Source organism: Drosophila mojavensis, unplaced genomic scaffold, assembly GCF_018153725.1.
Source record: "Drosophila mojavensis isolate 15081-1352.22 unplaced genomic scaffold, ASM1815372v1 contig_80, whole genome shotgun sequence".
Lineage (NCBI taxonomy): Eukaryota > Metazoa > Arthropoda > Insecta > Diptera > Drosophilidae > Drosophila > Drosophila mojavensis.
This window is the reverse complement of record NW_025318906.1, coordinates 6,831,411-6,852,352: the sequence shown is the minus strand read 5'-3', so window position 1 is coordinate 6,852,352 and position 20,942 is coordinate 6,831,411. Positions and strand designations below refer to the sequence as shown.

General features: G+C 37.0%; 2 protein-coding genes across 3 annotated transcripts in view; one reads left to right on the top strand and one right to left on the bottom strand.

Annotated features, from left to right (window-relative positions):
* The window catches only part of LOC6578966 (UPF0746 protein DDB_G0281095), a 135,857-nt gene that overhangs the window by 51,618 nt on the left and 63,297 nt on the right, over positions 1-20,942 (top strand). For both annotated transcript variants that reach the window (XM_015163397.3, XM_015163396.3), the window contains exon 2: positions 4,771-4,810. The gene's annotated coding sequence lies outside the window, so the exon portion shown is untranslated. The remainder of the gene's footprint in view (positions 1-4,770; positions 4,811-20,942) is intronic.
* Positions 16,097-18,988, bottom strand: LOC6578967 (V-type proton ATPase 116 kDa subunit a1). Its single transcript, XM_002004828.4, has one exon. It carries the CDS (start codon positions 18,876-18,878, stop codon positions 16,266-16,268), a length of 2,613 nt encoding a protein of 870 aa, XP_002004864.1. The 5' UTR covers positions 18,879-18,988; the 3' UTR covers positions 16,097-16,265.

The following is a 20,942-nucleotide window of genomic DNA, read 5'->3' as shown; positions in this document are numbered from 1 at the left end:
AAATCTCTCTCTCTCTCTCTCTCTCTCTATTTTTCTCTCTCTGTTCATCTCGCTCTATTACCAACTACCACAATATTATGTCTGCTGAATTTAATTAGAACTACTTCATCATTTATTTGATTTGTTTTTGTGTTTGCTTTTATCCTACGGTTTTTGAGCAGCTTTTCGCTTTTGACTGTCAGCTTCAGTTTTTGTTGTTTTATGGATTTAAATGCAGGTAGCAGCAGCAGCAGCAGCAGCAACTGGCAGCAGCAACTCAGCTGGCAGCACGCTGTGCTCAGGTAATTACCTGGGTATTTAAACTTTTCATATTTTTGCTGGTACAAAAGCATTTTCGATGCCTTTGAAAGTTAACAACATGCAACAGTTGTTGTTGCTGTTGTTGTTGTTGCTGCTGCTGCTGTGTTCTAGTTGTTGTTAGTAAATTTACATGCATTTCTCATAGGTTTTTTAGGTTTATATACGTAGATTTATGCCACTTGCCGCATGCCGCATGCCACATGCTGCATGCTCAGTTCCAGTTGCCGTTTGCTGCTGTTGTTGCTGCTGTTGTTGTTGTTGTTTTATATTTCATTTTACTTTCAACTGCAACACAAAAAGTGGCACATGTCGGCTGCACAGTTTGTAATCAAATGTAATGCAACATACACACACACACACACACGAACTCATAGAGAATTTATGAAAAAAATGAGAAAATGAGCAAACACTAGCTGCAGTCGCAGCTACTTCGTGTGGCATATATGAATAGCCCTGCTTAATGGCAAGTAAAAATATCAGATACCAAAATTTATTTCACCTGCCTTGCAGTGCCTTTGCTTTGCAACGCCCTGCCCCACCCTGCCTTGCCTTGCCTTGCCTTGTCGGGCCTCTGTCTCTGTCAGTTTCACTTGGAAAAGCAGACAACAAGAATTTTCACTTTTCTTCTTAGCAAGTTGTTGGCGTTGTTTAGCCCTTGGCAGACAACGCTGCAATGTTGCATGCCACATGCAAAAAAGCAACAGCTACAACAGCAACAACAGCAGCTGATTATTATTTGCCATTATTGTTATTGTCAATAATTTCAACTTGATTTGCCTTGATTGGCAGACACTTGAAAGTGCCAAGGGAGAATCAGGATTCACAAGCAGAAGCAATTTATTGTAACAATTGAGTGTATCATCGAGTGTCTGTCTATATACATATGTATGTATGTATATATATGTGTGTGTGTTTGCCAAGGCTTGTTGTGCATGCACAAAATTTTCGGCTTGCTTTTTATCAAACAATAGTTCAAGGTTGCATGTAAATAATGTCATTAGTTTGATATTTTACTGGGGGAGCGGCAGCAGCAGCAGCAGCGGCAGCGGCAGCTGGGGGGAAAACTTTATTTAATTTATTCTCAAGTGCATTGAAGTTCTACACAAAGGAATTTGAGCATGGAATTTAAATAACAAAAGCAAACTAAAGCAATAAACTGTATTGAAATGCAGCAAGAATTTAGCTGCAGTTTACATAGAATGCAGCGGGAAAAGGTAAAGTTGAGGAGGGGAATAAAACAAAGAGATGAGCTAGAATTTAGCTTCAATGGAGTTTAAAGAAAAAGCTAGAATTGAAGATGTATTATAAGTAGAATTTATAGGAATGTGAGTGTAAGAATAACTGGAATGTTAAGTAAAACTTGTCTTGAATATGTGTAGATAATAAAGCTAGAATATAGTATATATATAGTGTATAAACGGATTTGAAATAAAACTATAATAGAGTTCAAATAAGCCTCGCTATATAAAAGGAGAAATGTGAAATGACTGGAAGAATAGAATATGACAAATATAGCTAGAATATTTATAAAATATAACAACAATTTTATAGAAAGCCAAAGCAGTTTAAGCTGATTTCCCTCTTCCAATGAGTTAAGTCTTTATCAATTTGCTTTTAAAGAAATGTTGCAACTAAAATATAGCTAGAATATGGCTAAAATAAATATGGAATACAATCTCAGCTAGAACTTGGTTTGAAGCCTTAAGCTATGGCTTTTATTTCTATCAATGCATTAATGATCAAATGCACTTCTTGTTAATTGGAAATTTAAATGGGATTGTTTTTTTTAAATTACATCCTGTATATATCATCGTATTCCATTGTGAAAAAGTTTATATTCAATTTATTATAAACCAAAGAGAAACTTGGAGACAAAGTTTGGTTGAATCTTAAGTAGCTGTTAAAATTCCATTAAACTGAAATCTAATTAAAGTTTTTCTCTGCTTTTGTAATGTAATTTAATAGCCCAAGATATTTGACAAATGAATGGGCCAATTTAAGTTTTAGGGAACTAACTCTCTCCATTATTAAATGTAATGCTAAATAATTGCAAACTTTCATTCGATGAGTTCATATGTTATTCAACTTGGAGCCGTTGCTCATAATTTGCTTGCCAATTGCATTTCCTGTTCTGCTGCCCCAGTCCTAAGCAAGTTGATAAAAACAACATTTGAGCACGTGGCCATTGTTCATGGGGCTATTAAAAACTAAATGAAATTTTCATGCATGGCCACAAAACTAATTACAAACTGAAGTGTCAAGCAATTGAGGCAGAGTTTTGTAGTTGTAGCTGAAGTTGTAGTTGTAGTTGTTGTTGGTGTGGTAGTTGTAGTTGTAGCTGAAGTTGAAATGGAAGTGTTTGCCGGCCAAGAGGCCAGCCAAAAAGTTGACTGCAGCAAAAGCCCACACACATAGCCACACATACAGACACACATACACATGGCACTTATACGTAACTTGTAAGTGCCCCAGACGGAATAAAAAATGTGGCCTACCCCGAAAAAATGAAATAAAAAGTATATATAGAGCTAGTATGTTGGAAGTGCTAGACTAGAAAATACCCGTATAGAGGTTGAATTTTAAAGGAGCTGTATATGAAAGTAAGGAACTCTAAATACTTATAAAGAATAAATATTAATCGATTAATTTATTATCGATTGCATGCGGGCAAACACTCGAAGGAGGCTTTCTATGATCTACGAGCAAGAATATATATTGTATATATAATATATATTTTAAATATAGTATAAATTAAGCATACTATAAAACAAGAATATATATTGTATATATAATATATATAATATTATATAATATAGTATAAATTATATAAATATAGTATAAATTATGCACATATATTTCAGACGAAGAAATACATGGAAAAATATTTCAAAATATTTAGATGCGTTACAGTTAGATGGATGTTGCTATAGATCGATAGATAAGAAGATGTATATATATACAGGTAGAGAGGCACAGAACAGACAAAGAAAGAAAGAGAGAGAGATAGAGATGTAAATAGATAAAAGGCAAACAGTCAGACAGACAGAGAGACAGACAGACAGAGGGAGTGATACATACAGAAGGAGTCATATATTGACATATACAGTCAGAAGGGCTGACAGGCAGAAAGAGAGTGACAGGAGGAGAGAGAGGAAGATTGTGAGGAAAGAGGATAGACAGAAACAGAATAAAATATAAATATAGAGAGACCTAGAAAACGGTATGTAGGTTTGTCATCGACAATCAGCTCTAAATCTCTTGTCTGCAGTTAATCCTAGACAATAATTATATCAAAGCTTCTTGCTAGGCCACGTTAGCTGTTACATACAGCTTGAACGAAATCAATATACCCAGCTTACCCGCACATATGCAGTACGCTGCAGGGCATACAAAAAGGCCCAACGAACGAAACTAACGAAAGAAGTTTTTTCTTTTCTTTATATTTGTTTATTTCTTTGCTTTTTTTTCTTTTTTTGTGAAAAATGGCTGCAACATAAAAATTGACCTCAGCGACAAAGGCGGCGACTCGGTTGCTGTTAGATGTTCGTTTTATTTTTTTATGCTTAGCCGAAATAGTTGGAGACAGCCAGGCGCACAAACTAGAGACGACAAACACACTCACACATACACACACACACTGAAAAGTGGAGCAGCAATTGCAGAGTGGCTGCATTGCAAACTTGGACTCGCACCACTTGGACAAAGGAATTGAAATCGGCTGGGCAACTACGGCGAGAGCGCGTGTCTATGTTGTGTGTCTCTGTGTCTATGGCGGGGCAGACAAATTACAGTAGCCAGATTTCTCGTCTTTCCGATGTTGTTTTGCATTTTGCTAAAAAGTTAAAGCCATGCCACGCCTCCCCCGTGGCCCATGCCGGCCCGGCTGGCTGCCTACCTCGTGTTTTTTGCCTCATGCTGCTGCTGCTACACGCGCTGAACGTGTTTTTTGTGTTGCTGTTGTTGTTGTTGTTGTTGTTGTTGTTGCTGCTGTTGTGTTTTTTATGCCTCGCATGTTGTTTTGTATTTGCTGTTTTTTTTTTTTGCCTATCTGGTGCTGTGGCTGCTCTTCTACTGCTTTTTCAAATGCTCTAAAGAATGTGGTTTACTTTTTGGATGAGTTAACAAGCGATTCGTAGTACGTGTTGCTGCTGTTGTTGTTGCAGTTGCTTGTACATACATGATTTTGAGTCTAATTTGAGCGTTTGCCAGCAGCACAGATTTGTCATAGAAAGTGCGTGTGTGTGTGCGTGTGTGTTTGGGAGTGCTCGAAATAGCTCATAGATCAGCTTCGAGTGATAGTTTAAGTCAACAACTGACGTGACAAATTGTGCTTAATTTTAAAGCCTAAGAATGCAAATATATATATATATATATATGCATATTTTTAAATCAATTTTAAGTGCTTCTTTTATGTTTTGTTTTAGCACAAATTACTAATAAATTCCGTTTATATTTTTTGTGCCATTTTAGCTAACAGCTGAGCAGAAGTCAAGCTTTGCAAATTTTACAGGTAAGCTGGAAATTATTTACCTATGCTTGAATAGCTTTTTAAATACATATATATTATATATACATGAGCAGGAGCTGGGCGTCTGCTGCAAATAGTTTAACTGCTGTTGACTCTGGCCATAAATCAGCTCTGCTGGCAGTTTGTCATTTCGGTATGCAGCTAGAGAATCTTTTAACTGTGCAATGAATGTGTGCACAACAAACAACAAACAAAAAACAGAAGCTGTGCCATAAATAAGCGAACTGCAAGTTGAGCTGAGGCTACATTCAGCTTTTATGAAGTCTAACTGAGTCGAGCTACTGTTGCATTTTTCTAATGGTGCTTAATTTTGACTAGAGATCAAATTTAAGTTATATAGTGGAATAGAAGTAGTTCTATTCATATTTATCAGAATAATTAAAATAGCAATGAGTCTATTCATATTTATTAGAAATAAAAGTAGATTTAATTATATTTTAATTGAACTATTCATATTTATTAGAAATGGAAATAGATCCATTTATATTTATTATATTAAATTTATATTCATATTTACCAGAAATTGAAATAGGAAATAGGTTTATCAGAATATTTCAAATCAAAATGGGTCCATTCATATTTATCAGAAATAGGTCTACTTATATTTTTCATATTATATTTATATTCATATTTATCAGAAATAGAAATAGGAAATAAGTTTATCAGAATATTTAAAATTAAATTGATCAGAAATTGAATTAGAAATAGGTTTATCAGAATTTTTCAAATATAAATGGATATATACATATATATCATAATGTTTAAAATAAAAGTAGGACTTTTCATATTTATATTTTCATTTTCCAATTTCAATTTATTTTTCATTTTGCAAAATTTTTCCCTTGGAAATTGTACTTACATACGTATATGGCGGGTTTTTAAGTAGAAGGCATAAAAACTGATTTTCTTTTTCTTACAACTAAACTTCACTTTATATAAACATAAATTTTAAACCTATCGGTAAATATGGCAGCCCTGGGTTTCGTCACAATCTTTAAGGCAGCTAATATAAGTTCTTAGCTAAATCAATAAACATGTTTTGTAAGCTCTTATCAGTTTGTTTTCTTAAGGGATTACTAAGTCTAAAAATAGAACTAACAGCAGATTTCATAGCTTTTATTGTTAAGCTTAGCAGTCCTAAAGCTTCAATTGATTGAAGCAATAATAGACTCCCATTGAAAATGGCAATGCAGTTTATATAAAGCCATTGTGAAAATGTATGTAAAAGGCAGGGCATACAATTTAAAGTATATATCTAATATTATTGTTGAACAAAAGAATAAACTGAATTCATCTAGAATGTTGGTCCCTACGTCTCCGCTCTTTCAGGTTGTGTCTTGTACAACTTTGCAGCTATGAAGCATAGATTGATTTAAGCTATTTTATACAGTATACTGACTAAACATGGGAATATAGAGTTTATATTATAGTATAGTACATTAGAGAGACAGAGGAAGATTTTCATCTATCACTAATCAAAATTACTTTTACTTTCTCTTAGCTTTTTCATAGCCTTGACTTAATCAATAATAAACTTATATTAATTAAAACTCGAATCAACAAATTTATAGAAGCATAAGCAAACGTGCTTAATTTGCTGTAGTTAGTCTAGGCTATTGTAGCCCTCGGAAAATATATTTATAGAAAATTATTAAATTAATATGCATTACATTATACAAGCAAATATGTTAATTTTCCATGACAAACATTTATAGCAAATTGATTGAAGTTGGCATTCCAGTGAAATGTAGCATTTGTAATTATTTGGCCTTTATGTTAAACTCATTTGTGTGCACTTGACATTACATATACATATATGTACGTGCATATGTATGTGTGTCTATACCTTAAGACTGACTTGTTTACTTATTCATATTTCAGCGCCAGAAATTCTATATCTCCGAGCAGCTGTAAATTGCCAAGCACACACACACACACACACACCCATGCACATATTTCAATTCCCAAATATAAACATGGCTATAATATAGAACTTCCGCATTTATAGTGGGGACACACAAGCTGCTTGGCTTCATGTGTCAGTTCACAATAGATTTATGCCGCTGGTTATTGTGACTTGCAGTTGACATAGAGCTATGTATAACCACTGATATATGTACATATATGCATAAACATGTGTGTGTGTGTGTGTGTGTTTGCTGTACTACATCTAAAGTACAGCACTTAGTTGTGCAGACCGCAATTTTGGTCACATCTGCAATTTGCTGTCAGCTACGATGTATAGCTATGACTAAAAATATATATAGATAGATAGATAGAAATATATGAGTCTCTGCATAAGTGCCACAAAATTTCGCTTGAGCCTGTGCCAAATGTGTCAATTCATTGGCAAGCAACAGCCAAAGCCAAAGCCGAAGCCAAGTGCTAAACGTCTTAGCTTAATGGCGGCAGCTCTGCATGTGTGTGTGTGTGGTTGTCACGTGTGTTAATGAGGCCTAGTTCTGTGATCATAAGCAGTTTATAAAATATGAATGTAAATGCGCTCACTTTTCTTTAATAGCTTTCTTTAATAGTTTTTTTTTTTTTTTTTTTTGCCACATTTTGAGTTGAGTCATAAACGAGCAGCCTATTGAAATTGCGGCCTAAACTCTGTAGTTTTGCTGCGTAGTGTATTCTAGCTCTTCCTGCTTGATGACGCACTTTAATTTCGGTTTTATATTTCCTCTGTTTCGGGGCGTGTCCTCATTTGCCGCTGACATTTGTCGCACGACGGGCTGTTCGGGCCATGGCCCACGCGCCTCAAATTTATTACCAACTGCTGCTGCTGCTGCTGCCGCTAAGCGATTCGCTGATGTTGATGCTGATGCTGATGTTGGCTTATTTATGGTGCTGCTGCGTGGGCGGCTGCGGATTCGTTGAATGTTTCTACCAACAACAGTTTTATCTTTCTTTTTAATTTTTTCCCTTTTCACATTTTATTTTTTTGTTTTTGTTTTTTTTTTTTTTTGCTTTTTTCCCGGCAGCAAACGGTTGCAAATTGCGCTGTCTGCGGCGACATTTCACTCTAATGCTGTAAAGTGAAATTAGTTGGCTTCATAATTATTTATGTAGCTCTTTTTTCTTGACGTTATACTCGTTCGGGCTGTGATGCAGAGAGCGGGTATATTGGCTTTTGAAGAATGTGGGAGATGGCTGTTTGACTGTTGCTTGAGACATGTTGTTGATTAAGACATGAAAACTTGGGCTTAGTTAAATGATATGATTTTTATATTAAACATTCAGAAATTAACTAATAATAAAAATATTAATGAAAATATTTATAATAATATATATGTTATATAAAACATAATAATCATTTAATAAATTATTAGGATTTATAATATAAGCGTTTTTACTTAGACCACTCAGATATGAACATATATAAAAAAAAAATAAATAAATAAATAAATAAAAAAAAATTAATATTTAACAAAGTATTATATCCATAAAACATATTATATCTGGAATTTCTGGAGCAAAATGTTAAAGCTGAAAATATATCGCTAGGTTAATTGCTTGTTCTATGTATTATAAGAATGAATATTGAAAAATTAATATTTAATAAATAGATTAATTATTATATACAAATTTATCTAATTTACAAATATTCATTCTCTTAATCTATCAATATATCAATATAGCAATCTATTAATCTATCAATTAATTTATATATTGCTATATAGACGGTTTGATAGATTGATAGTGTGACAGTTACAAAAAATCTAATTATTACTAAATTGATATATAGATTGAATTTGTTAACTAACTATAATTAGGCTCTCTAAAATACTTATTTAGTTATTTCTCGACAACAAACGAGCATTACTCAGTTGCATACGCCCGCCTCCTCCCACTTCATCTAATTTAATTCAGCTTTTTAGCTAATTTCTCAAGTAGCGCCAATAAATTCTGGCAGCAGTTTTGCTTTGTGGCGTGTTACGGTAGCATTTGACACCAATTGTTGTTGCTGTTGTTGTTGGTGCTGTAATTGCACGCTATTGTTACGACTGCTGCTGCTGCTGCTGCTGTTGCTGCTGCTGTGGCACGTCATTCAAATGGCAGACAGCCAACGAACTTCGTGTTCAAGTGTTTGGCTGTGAAGTTTAAGTTTTTTTTAGCACTTGAGCTGCATTTCGTTAGGCTGTCAGGCGAAGGTCAAAATGCTGCTGTTTATTGTTGCTGCTGCTGCTGTTGCTATTGTTGTTGTTGTTGTTGCAATCGTTGTCCATCCACCTGCACTGCAGTTTGTCAAGTGCCTGAATCAGCTCACCCCACACACACACACACACACACACACACTCACTCAAATTAATTGTAGCAAATTATGAATAGCTGACTGAAAGCGCTTCAATTGACCGGGTCTAGAAGCACAACAGCAACAACAACAACAAAAACAACTGCTGCCCACTTGGCTGGTCAATGCCGTCGTTTGTTGCTTTTGTTTGTCTATTGCCTTTTTTTTAGTGTTTTACTGAGGTTTTTTGGTTTTTGTTTTTTTTTTTTTTTTTTTGTTTTGTGTTTTTGGCTTGGCCCGCAGTTAAAACAAAGCTAACGGTACACATTTGTATTTCGTATTTGCTTTTGCGCTGTGGTTTTTAACGAGATTTCGTGATGTTTTGATTCCAACTGGCAACTGGAGCGAGCGCACACACAGGTAAACAAATACACACACGCGGCCAGCACTTGTAAGCAGAGCTATAATGCTTTGGAGATATATGTAGTTTCGAACAGATGTAGGTATGTTTATAGATAAATAGCTACATATGCATAGATATAAGTAGATAATGTACATAGATGTAGGCATGGCAAAAGATATGTCAATGTAGATATATGTAGATATAGATACAGATATAAATACAGATACAGATACAGATACAGATACAGATACAGATACAGATACAGATACAGATACAGATACAGATACAGATACAGATACAGATACAGATACAGATACAGATACAGATACAGATACAGATACAGATACAGATACAGATACAGATACAGATACAGATACAGATACAGATACAGATACAGATACAGATACAGATACAGATACAGATACAGATACAGATACAGATACAGATACAGATACAGATACAGATACAGATACAGATACAGATACAGATACAGATACAGATACAGATACAGATACAGATACAGATACAGATACAGATACAGATACAGATACAGATACAGATACAGATACAGATACAGATACAGATACAGATACAGATACAGATACAGATACAGATACAGATACAGATACAGATACAGATACAGATACAGATACAGATACAGATACAGATACAGATACAGATACAGATACAGATACAGATACAGATACAGATACAGATACAGATACAGATACAGATACAGATACAGATACAGATACAGATACAGATACAGATACAGATACAGATACAGATACAGATACAGATACAGATACAGATACAGATACAGATACAGATACAGATACAGATACAGATACAGATACAGATACAGATACAGATACAGATACAGATACAGATACAGATACAGATACAGATACAGATACAGATACAGATACAGATACAGATACAGATACAGATACAGATACAGATACAGATACAGATACAGATACAGATACAGATACAGATACAGATACAGATACAGATACAGATACAGATACAGATACAGATACAGATACAGATACAGATACAGATACAGATACAGATACAGATACAGATACAGATACAGATACAGATACAGATACAGATACAGATACAGATACAGATACAGATACAGATACAGATACAGATACAGATACAGATACAGATACAGATACAGATACAGATACAGATACAGATACAGATACAGATACAGATACAGATACAGATACAGATACAGATACAGATACAGATACAGATACAGATACAGATACAGATACAGATACAGATACAGATACAGATACAGATACAGATACAGATACAGATACAGATACAGATACAGATACAGATACAGATACAGATACAGATACAGATACAGATACAGATACAGATACAGATACAGATACAGATACAGATACAGATACAGATACAGATACAGATACAGATACAGATACAGATACAGATACAGATACAGATACAGATACAGATACAGATACAGATACAGATACAGATACAGATACAGATACAGATACAGATACAGATACAGATACAGATACAGATACAGATACAGATACAGATACAGATACAGATACAGATACAGATACAGATACAGATACAGATACAGATACAGATACAGATACAGATACAGATACAGATACAGATACAGATACAGATACAGATACAGATACAGATACAGATACAGATACAGATACAGATACAGATACAGATACAGATACAGATACAGATACAGATACAGATACAGATACAGATACAGATACAGATACAGATACAGATACAGATAGATACATACTTACAAACCTTTATGACTACAGCTAGCAACTGGTTTCTGAGCCTTACTTCACTTATTTAACTTGTAATTGTTTCGCTTTATCTGCAATTCAACATAAAATTTCATGGCTAACGCACTTTGTCTGCTTCCACACGCCTATTGAATGCAGATTTAAGTGAAATATTGCCAAAATAAATTGTAAATCCCGCAACTGAAAACTTAAAATATACAACGCGTCTCAGTCGATGTCTTCATCATCGTCATCATCATCACAGCTGTTGTTGTTGCTGTCATCCTGCTCAGCGTCTTTGCGTCTTTGCGCGCGCCCTCATTATAAAGCACAAATCATGCATTGCGTTTACTTAACGGTGCTCGAGCAAACCGAAAAGTAAATAAAGCTGACAAATTTATTGTCGCCGACGACATAAATCGGTATCGCAGCTGACCCACAATTTGTGGCTGCCAAGTTTTCAAAATGTGTCAGCGTCAAGCAAATTTGCCAAAAATCGTGCTGTAATTGACATATATATACACATCGACATTCGTTCGCATTATACAGTTTGTTATGCATATATACACACACTCACACGCATACGCATGCTTACATGTGTGTGTGTGTGTGTGTGTCTGGTGCCGTTCGCATTCTCATTATGCATGCGCTGGCCAAACAAAAGACTGAAGTAACGAACTTGCCGCCAAACGAAGTTCATGTGAAATTAAAATGAATACCGCACATAATTTAGATTAATGTTTGATTTATTTATATGTATATCCGAAATGTTTTGTATTCAATTATTGATTTTTAACAATATGAATTGAGCATTTGTATATTTTTTTTTTTTTTTGTCTTTTGTGTTTATGATAATTAAATGTGAATCATGCTGCATTTATTTAGAGCAAACTCTTTTGCTTTAAACCATATTCAATACGGTTCATTCATAAAAATATAAAGGTATATGGGATTTGTAGATTTGCAATAGCTGAAGAACGCATAAATTTAAGTTTAGCATAAGAGTTATTTGTTATATAATTTATATTTGATAATTTAAAAATTCAAAATTTTATTTATTTTATTTTGATTAGTTTAATTTATTTTAATAAATGTTTAAATAGTAATATTATCAATTGCACAATTCCTAAAGATTTTTTTTTTTATGTGCTTTCGCTTCAATTCTAATTTCTCAGATATCTATAAAGATTATCTTCTGACATATTTTGAGCTATTGAAAATCTTAACCCAAACTATATATCATATATAGACAAATATATACTCAAATTAATTTCTTTTAATATTTTTTTCCTCATGAATCACTCTGCCTCTAGCTTCTTGCTTATCTAGATAAACATAAACATTTTATATTCGGTTAAAGTTACATAAATCCTAATGCCTGTAGATTGTACCTGTTCTATTTTTCCAATAGCCGTGTCTATCATCGAAAAAAAAAGAATAAAAAGCGTTTGATCCGACCGCATTAATCTTCGGTCCAGCCTTAACTAGATTACTTTTAATTGATAAGCTTATGGAATGTTAATGTGCTGCTAAGTGTGCTCATTTATTTGAAGCTAAATCTACGCTCGTTTTATTTCTTCCACTTGATTTATTTTTGCAGATATTCCCAGTTCATTTATTTAGTTTTTTCTTCATTTTTTCTTAATTTGCATCCATCAAATAGGTTTTTGGGGCATTTCTCTTTTGTATGCTAACTTTATATCTATATATGGGAATTGGTTTCTTATTTAATTCTGGCTGCGCTGTCTGCTAATAAGCTGCTAAATGCTTGAAAACAAAATTTCACTTTTTCGGGTTGTGGTTGAGGCTGTCGCTCCCACTGTTCCTAAAAAACAAAATGCGAACCGGTTAAATTGCCAAAAAACCAAAAAAAAACAAAAACAAAACAAATTCCGACATAGTTAAAATTAATTTTGGTTTTTCTGCTGCTGCTGTTTTTTTTTTTTTTTTCGCAATTTTAATTAAAGCATTTTGTGGACAGTGAAAGTCGTCAGCCACCCAAAAATTCTCAGCGCTTTTGGACTCATGAATTGCGGCCAATTGTTGGCATCCGTTGCGTTAAGAATCTGCTAAGTGCAAAGCGGCGTGAGGCTGTTATATTTAATTAACATTAGCTAACAAAAGGCCGAGCAAATACCAACAACAGCAATAAGAGCTACAACAACAACAACAGCGACAATGCACAATTTGTGGCAATTTCTTTGGCATTTTTCCACTTGCTTTTTTTCGTCTCAGTCTCGAAGAAAAAAGCGCAAACTGTGTGGCAAGTTAATTAATTTGGTTAATAATGCGCTGTTTACAGTTATGCCTGCTTGTTATTGTTGTTGTTGTTGTTCCGGTGTTCATTTGTTTTTATTATATTTTATTTTCGTTGCTGTTGTTGTTGATGTTTCCATCAGGTAGTCGTTGCTCTCGCACACTTGACTGGGCCATTTGAATGAGAGGCAGCTAACAGAAAAAAGTTTTTGCCTTTTTGAAGTGAGGTAAGCACTTGAGTGTGCCTGGGGCAGTTCTATAGACAGACAGACAGAGAGAGAAAGAGAGAGGGAGAGGGGGCAGGAGATAGATAGCGTGGCAGACCACGTAGCTGAAATGTCCTTCTGCTGTGGCAGAAATTCTTTAGCGTGCATTGACATTGAGGCATTGAAGCTTTTTCGATTGGCCGTGCCTGAGTTGAATTTAACACCTTCCCGGCATGTAAAGCCCAAAAGCAGACCAGACCAGACAATAGCAAGGCAAGCAGAGAGACAAAAAAACAAAAAGAGCCTGGCAACAATGACAACTGCAACATAGAAGCTGCAGCAGCAGCAGCAGCAGCAACAGTCGTCGCTCAGCGCCCTTTAAGGCTTTGATGACCCAGCGCGGAACGTGACGTGATGTATGTGTGTGTGTGCGTGTGTGTGGAAGCTAGCAAACAGCAATGCGACATTTTTAGTTTGAAATTGATTTTCCCCATGCGACTGACAATGTTGCCAACTATAACAGAGCAGAGCAACAAGAGGAACAACTGCAGCAGCAGTAACAGCAGCAGCAGCAACAACAACAGCAACAACGACGTTGACCTTGCTTTTGCTGCATGGCTTGCACACCCGAGGGACTTGGCAATTGCTGGCCATAAATGCGCTAAGCAGCTGCCCATTGTGGACGCACGCACACACACACACACACACACACACATGCACCGAAATGGTCATGAAGCGTTGCGCATTAGAACACAACTTACCAAATATAAACAAAAGACTTAGGCAACCAACTTCTGCGTACTGCTAAACAAAAACAAAAAATGAGAGAGAGAGAGATAGGGAGAAAGAAAAAAGCTAAACAATGGCGCGTGCTATGTCTAAAAAAGCCAAAGCCAAAGCCAAAAGCCTGTTTGGCCACAGCCATTGCGTAGCTGGAAACCTGCTCTGATCATGAAAATGCATTTCAGCTCAAGCTTCAGCTTCAGCTTCAGCTCTGCCTCCGCCGCTGCCTCTCCTCTTTTCGCTCTGCTCTCTCAATGCTCCGTTGTTTGTTGTGTCTTTTGTTTAGCGTTGATCTAATAGGTTCATGTGCTTGGCTAACGAAAGTTATTTATGCATGCAACAAGTCTACTTAGGCCTGCATGCGTCATCGGTTGCTGTTCATAATTTATGCCAAAGACTTGCAACAACAATAGTGTTGTTGTTGTTTTCTTTTTTGGCGTGGGTGTTAATGGCGGCTGCAGCGCAAACAGAGCGGCAACAGCAACAACAACAACAACAACAACAGCAGCAGCAGCAGTCACGCCAGCAAATACTCAGCTGTGGCGTATAGAGTATAGGAAAACAAGCTGAACAACTACGACAAGAACAGCAGCAGCAGTTGTTGTTGTTGTTGCTGTTGTTAATGTGGCTGCTGCTGCTGCTGGCTGCTTGAAAAGGGTCGACGACTTTTGCGCCCGCATTGGCACCCAGCAACGTGCAATGTGCAACGTGCAACGTGCTACATGCTACATGCAGCTGGCAATGGCCGCTGTGCTGTTGCGAGTGGCATAAACCAAATAAATGGAAATTGTTTAAAGTTTACTTTGGTTTATGGCCTTAGCCATTGCTAACTCTCTGCCTGGCTGGGCTGCCCCTGCCCGCCTGGCTGCCAATGCTAATTGCATTGGAATGTCCACAAATGCAAAGAGATGCTGGTCATTTGCGTGGGCTGAAACGGCAGCAGCTGCTGCTGGTTGCTGTTAATTATGAGCATTTGCCAGAAGTGTCAGGCTATGCTAAAAATCTAGTACTATTTTTAGCCATAGTCTTAATTGAGTTTCGTTTGGACCAGCAATTGGCTAAGGATTTCGCAAATATTTGTGTAAGAACTTGAAAAATAAATAATAGAGCTAGATATTAAGAATAACTTGATGCGGAATTACTTATATTTGTTTTGGTTTACTTATATATATTTTAGCAAGGTTTTAATAATACGAATATAATAATGCATAAATTTCAAAATTAAATTTTAAATTTTATTTTTTATTTTTATATTTCATATTTTATAATTTTTATTTTATATTTTATTCTTTATTTTTTATATTTTATATTTCATATTATATATTTTATATTTTATATTTTATATTTTATATTTTATATTTTATATTTTATATTTTATATTTTAAATTTTATATTTTACTTTTACTTTGGGACTTACTTTTACCCAAAGATGGGATAAAATACAAAAATTGTGTGGAGCTATATTAGTATGATTTTTTGGCAGTTACTTAAACATTGTGTCTATTTTTTTCATAAGCACTACCGTATATATTATCGACTTTGCCTTGCTTTAATTGTAGTAAAGTTAAGATTAAAATATAATTTTTTATTGAATTTTTATTAATCATTATTTAAATAATATTATTTATTATTATTATAAATATCACAAATACTCGAAGCTTTCATTGATCAATTTAAATAATTTTTAAAAAAATACACCCACACAAAAACATATCTGTTACACATAAATTTCCACTAAAAACTTCTTCTAACTCCGTATAGTAGAGGGTGGAAAGTAGAAGGTGCGAAATGGTTCACCAGCACCATTGAAAAACTTAGATTGAAACTCCACCCAATGCAAGCGCAAAGTATGCAAAAATGCTGAGAGACCCTCCATCATGACCAAGATTGCAACAGTTAGTATGCTCCAAATGAAGAAGGCTGCAGTTAGTATGGGAACGCCAGCATAGATGGGTAGCTTATTCTTCAGACCCTTCTCGAGCACCATATTCCAAAGGACATCGGACAATTGACTGTGCGCCAGGGACAAGGCCCACAAGCGCAAATACGAGGCCGTATGCGAGACTGAGCCCAGAACACTCTCAATCGTATGGATGCCCGAGTGTATCCAAATTTCGGACATATCGAACTCAAGGGCATCGTCGAGCGTGTTTAGTTTTGGCACTGAACGACGATCGGACTCTTCAAAGTCGATGGTGTAGCGCAACGAGGAGCGCATTTCCTTGATGGTATTCCTACTGCTGCGATGCAGCTCTTCCGTATCTTGTTTCTTCCTGCGATTCTTCATCAACTGTCTCTGGCGACAGGTCAAATAGATCGGCTTGCCGGCCAATAGCACCGGCACCATCGCGAAGGCTACAAAAACGAGAGCATATTCCAATATGCGTTCGTTTGGAAACATGCCCTGGTTGCAGTTCTTATCCTCCAGCTCAGTGTTCTTCATCAGCATCATGTCGATGAAGGTGATCAGCACAGATGGGGCACACGCTGAATTGTATGGGGACTGCTTCAAGCCCCCATACATTAGCCACTTGAAGAAGATGAGAAAGACCAGGTAACAGAACAAACAGATCATAAAGATGTAGAGTGGAATGACGACTAGAAATAGATCAGCCTTGTGCTTCAAATGGATGCAATTGACCGCCGACAATGTGAGGCCGAACATCATTTGCGAAACGCCCAATATGATGGCCAGCTTCATTTTGAGTGAATTGAATGTTGTGATGGCATCTTCGCCACTAATTTTCCAGATCGGATCGACGCCAATGGGATAGGGATGGCCCGTATAGAATTTGGGATCATTGCTATCCAATGTCAACTGTGAGGTCAGGCCCAGTACGGTTGTCTCATTGTATACACAGCTCCAGCTGGAGCCAAAGAGGTTCAAGGGCCGTGACATGATATCGTTGTAGATGAAGCCAATGTATATGGAGAATATGCCCATTAATAAAATGATATAGCGTCCGCCATATAAGATATTCCTAATCTCATTCTCGCTAACTGTCGTCCGATTCACTTGCTCGATGCGTTTCTCCTCAAAGATCATGAGGCAGGCAAACAACGTCAACAGAATGCCATGACCCATGTCACCGAACATGATCGCGAATAGAAATGGAAACGTTATAATCGTATAGGGGGCCGGATTCAGTTCTCTATAGTCGGCAATGCCATACGCGTCGATCAGATTCTGAAAGCCCTGCGTAAACTTATTCAGCTGAAAATATGTGGGCGGCATGTGGCGCAGTGGGCGTGTACGTTTGATCAGCAGTGGCGCCGTGTACTTCTCTTCGTCGCCCGTCGCATGGATGCCGTTGTTAAGCACCCGCCGCACATCGTCGGTTAACATTTTGGGCGTAAAGCATTCGACTTGCAGATGTTTTTTATTCTCCAGTGGGCCGATCGGATACAGACGATTTAGTAGATCATAAACTCGCAGGCTTTTGCGCAAGTTAATGCGCATTATATACAGATCGTTGGCAATGATCGTTAGCAAACGTTTGTGGGCTTTGCGCGTCTCGCCCAGCACCAGCTCCAGGTCGCTAATATCCTTGGCCAATTGTTCGATCATAAGCATTCGCTGGGTTGGGCTCTCCGGGCACTCAAAGATCACCACATGAAATGCCTGACAGATTTTCAGTAATTTATGCCGAAACGCAGCCGCCGTCGTCATCAGGAGCACCACATATTTGTGCGGCATTTCTTTCTCCTGACCCGTCGAGTTCGTGCTCGTCGTTGGCGACTCCGTGTGCCGGACGAGCACATTGCGCCCATACAAACGATAGATGAGCAGCTCAAAGGCTCGAAACTTTTCAACATGAATGCTGCCCAGAATATAATTCAATTGCGAGCTATGCCCTTCGCCCTCCGACTGATCCTTCAACAGATGAATGATTGAGCTCTCCGTGTAGACCAGCTCGGCTTTACTGTTCCGCTTGACCTCCAGAAACTCATTCGCATTGCTCAGCGCAAAACTTTTCTCAATCATATAGTTGTAACGCCTCTCAAGCGTTGTCACATGCTCGATCACCGATGTCGCCTCCTCGTGCACACGGCGCAGCTTTCGATCGTATTGCAATATGTTGGATTCACGTGGTCGATGATTTGTATCCACGTCCGCATAATATACCTCCTTGATATCCGCGTGCTTCAGCTGGGCCTCCAGATAGTCGACAATGCGCAACAGATCGCTGCACAGCACCACGCCCTTCGTATACAGGCCGTTCAAGATGTGATCCTCATCGAAGACATTATTGAACTGCATGCCGCCATAGTGTCCCAGCTCCATTAGGCAATCGAAGGCATTCTCCACGTGCAGCAGCAGCAGGCACAGATCCATCTTCTCGCTGCAAAAGAAGCCCATGCTGAGCGAAGAGTGTTGGATGGAAAAATTTCACACATGTATATGTATATTTATATATATTGTATAAACATGTATTGAGGTTTTAGTATTTGTTTTTTTTTTTTTTTTTTTTTTTTTTGTGGAACTGACCTAGGCCAGGCCAGGCTAGGCCTGCTAATTGATATGTTAGCCAAACTAGTTGTTGCTGTTGCTGTTGTTGTTGCTGTTGCTTGTCTTGGCATGTTTGCTGTGGCTGCACTTAATACGAGTAGCTAACTCAAGTCCGAAACAAAAACAACGGCCTGTGCATAAGATTAACTGCGATAATTTAACGTTTTACATGCTGCACTCTGCCTCTGCCTCTGCCTCTGTCTCTCAGTCTGCCATCTCGTTGCTCGTTACAGTCACAGTTGCAGTTACGCCCACATTGCAACGCAACACTGAGCAACAACAGTCTGCAATCGCTTTGTTCCCTCGCTGGGAAACTTTGAGTTGAACTTTTTACTGCATTTGCTTGGCGAATTGCGTTCAAGCATACATATATGAATGTACATACATACATATACATATATATGAAGTCATGTACGGGAATAGCTATTTCAAATCAATTGATTAGAATTTATAATTCTTGGCTGGAATTTGCATATATGTATGTGTATAGAAAATGGAGAGAAATTTTCTAGAATTGTTTGTAAGCTCTGCAAATATTGAATATGAATATTTTATAACTAATGTATGTATGATGTATGTATGTATGTGCATATATCAATTTCACCTCTTCTTGCTGTACACCTCTGCCTGACTCTCTCTCTCTCTAAATCATTGCTTCTTTGCCTCTCTCTCTATAGAATGATAGAAGTAGAGAGATTTAGTGTGAGAAAGAATGGGAAACTAGCGGAAGGCTAATATCCCCCAATACTTTTCTCATTCTCTCTTATTTAACTGCCGCTAAATATATGTTTATATATTTTTCTCTATCTATCTTAACTTTAACTGGCTCTCTCTCTCTCACACACATTCTTTCTCTCTCCCTCTCACACTCTCGCTCTATCTATCTTAATTTCTCGCCTATATTTGCTTAACTCTTTATCTCTCTTTTTCTTTACCCATGTCTGTCACTTTGTTTCTCATTTTTTTCTCTCTCTCTCTCTCTCACACACACTCACTCTCTCTTTCTCTTTATTTATCTCTCTTTCTCGGCTATTATTGCTTAGCTTCTCCATCTCCCTCTTCTTCTTTACCCTTCTATATCACTTTATCTCTCATTTTCTATTTCACACTCTCTCCATTTCCGCCCATTTCATTTTCTCTATCTTAAGACTCTCTTACTCAATCATACTACTCTCGCCTTGATAAGCAACTCCCTTCCATGTGATTTTCAAGAGCTTTACAAGGCTGCCTCATATCCTCCTGCTTCATCTCCTCGTCTCTCTCTCTCTCTCTCTAGATTCTTCCCTTCTCCATAGAGTAATTGTCAATTTGCTCGCCTGCTGCCTGCCTTCACTCCTTTGCCCTTTCGTAGGGATTGAATTAAGTCTTATGATAAATGCTAATTAGTCGAGGGTATCGCTTAGTTCAGCTCTATATCATTCTAATTTGCATTTAATTAAGCTGCTGCATTTGCTTTGCTTTGCTACGATTTGCTTTGCTTGCAGCTGGCAGTGTGGCGTATGCTTAAGCTGCTTATATAACACACCAAGTGGCAGCAGCAATTGTTGTTGTTGCTGTTGTCATTGTTGTTGTTGCTGTTTAGGTGTTATTTTCTCATCACATGCCACAAAAATAGATGCAGCTACATTTTCCCAGACAAATCGAAGTTAAAGCGTTTTAGACAAATCGTTTTGTAATTTTGAGACGATGTTGTTGTTGTTGCCTTTGTTGTTCCTATTGTTGTTGTGGATTTGGTGCCAAAAGCGTTTTACTCATTAGCTGCTGCTAAAAGGAAAATGGCCCAAAAGTTTAGTACTTTGTTGGAAATTGTTGTTTGCTACGGCTGCCAACAGCGAACGCTGCTTGGACCCATAAATTGTAAGTTAGCAACAACAACAACAATAGCAACAACAACAACATCGATGGCCACAATCA

Coding starts and splice junctions, on each gene's coding strand:
- LOC6578967 (XM_002004828.4), bottom strand. CDS start 18,878: ATGGGCTTCTTTTGCAGCGAGAAGATGGATCTGTGCCTGCTGCTGCTG.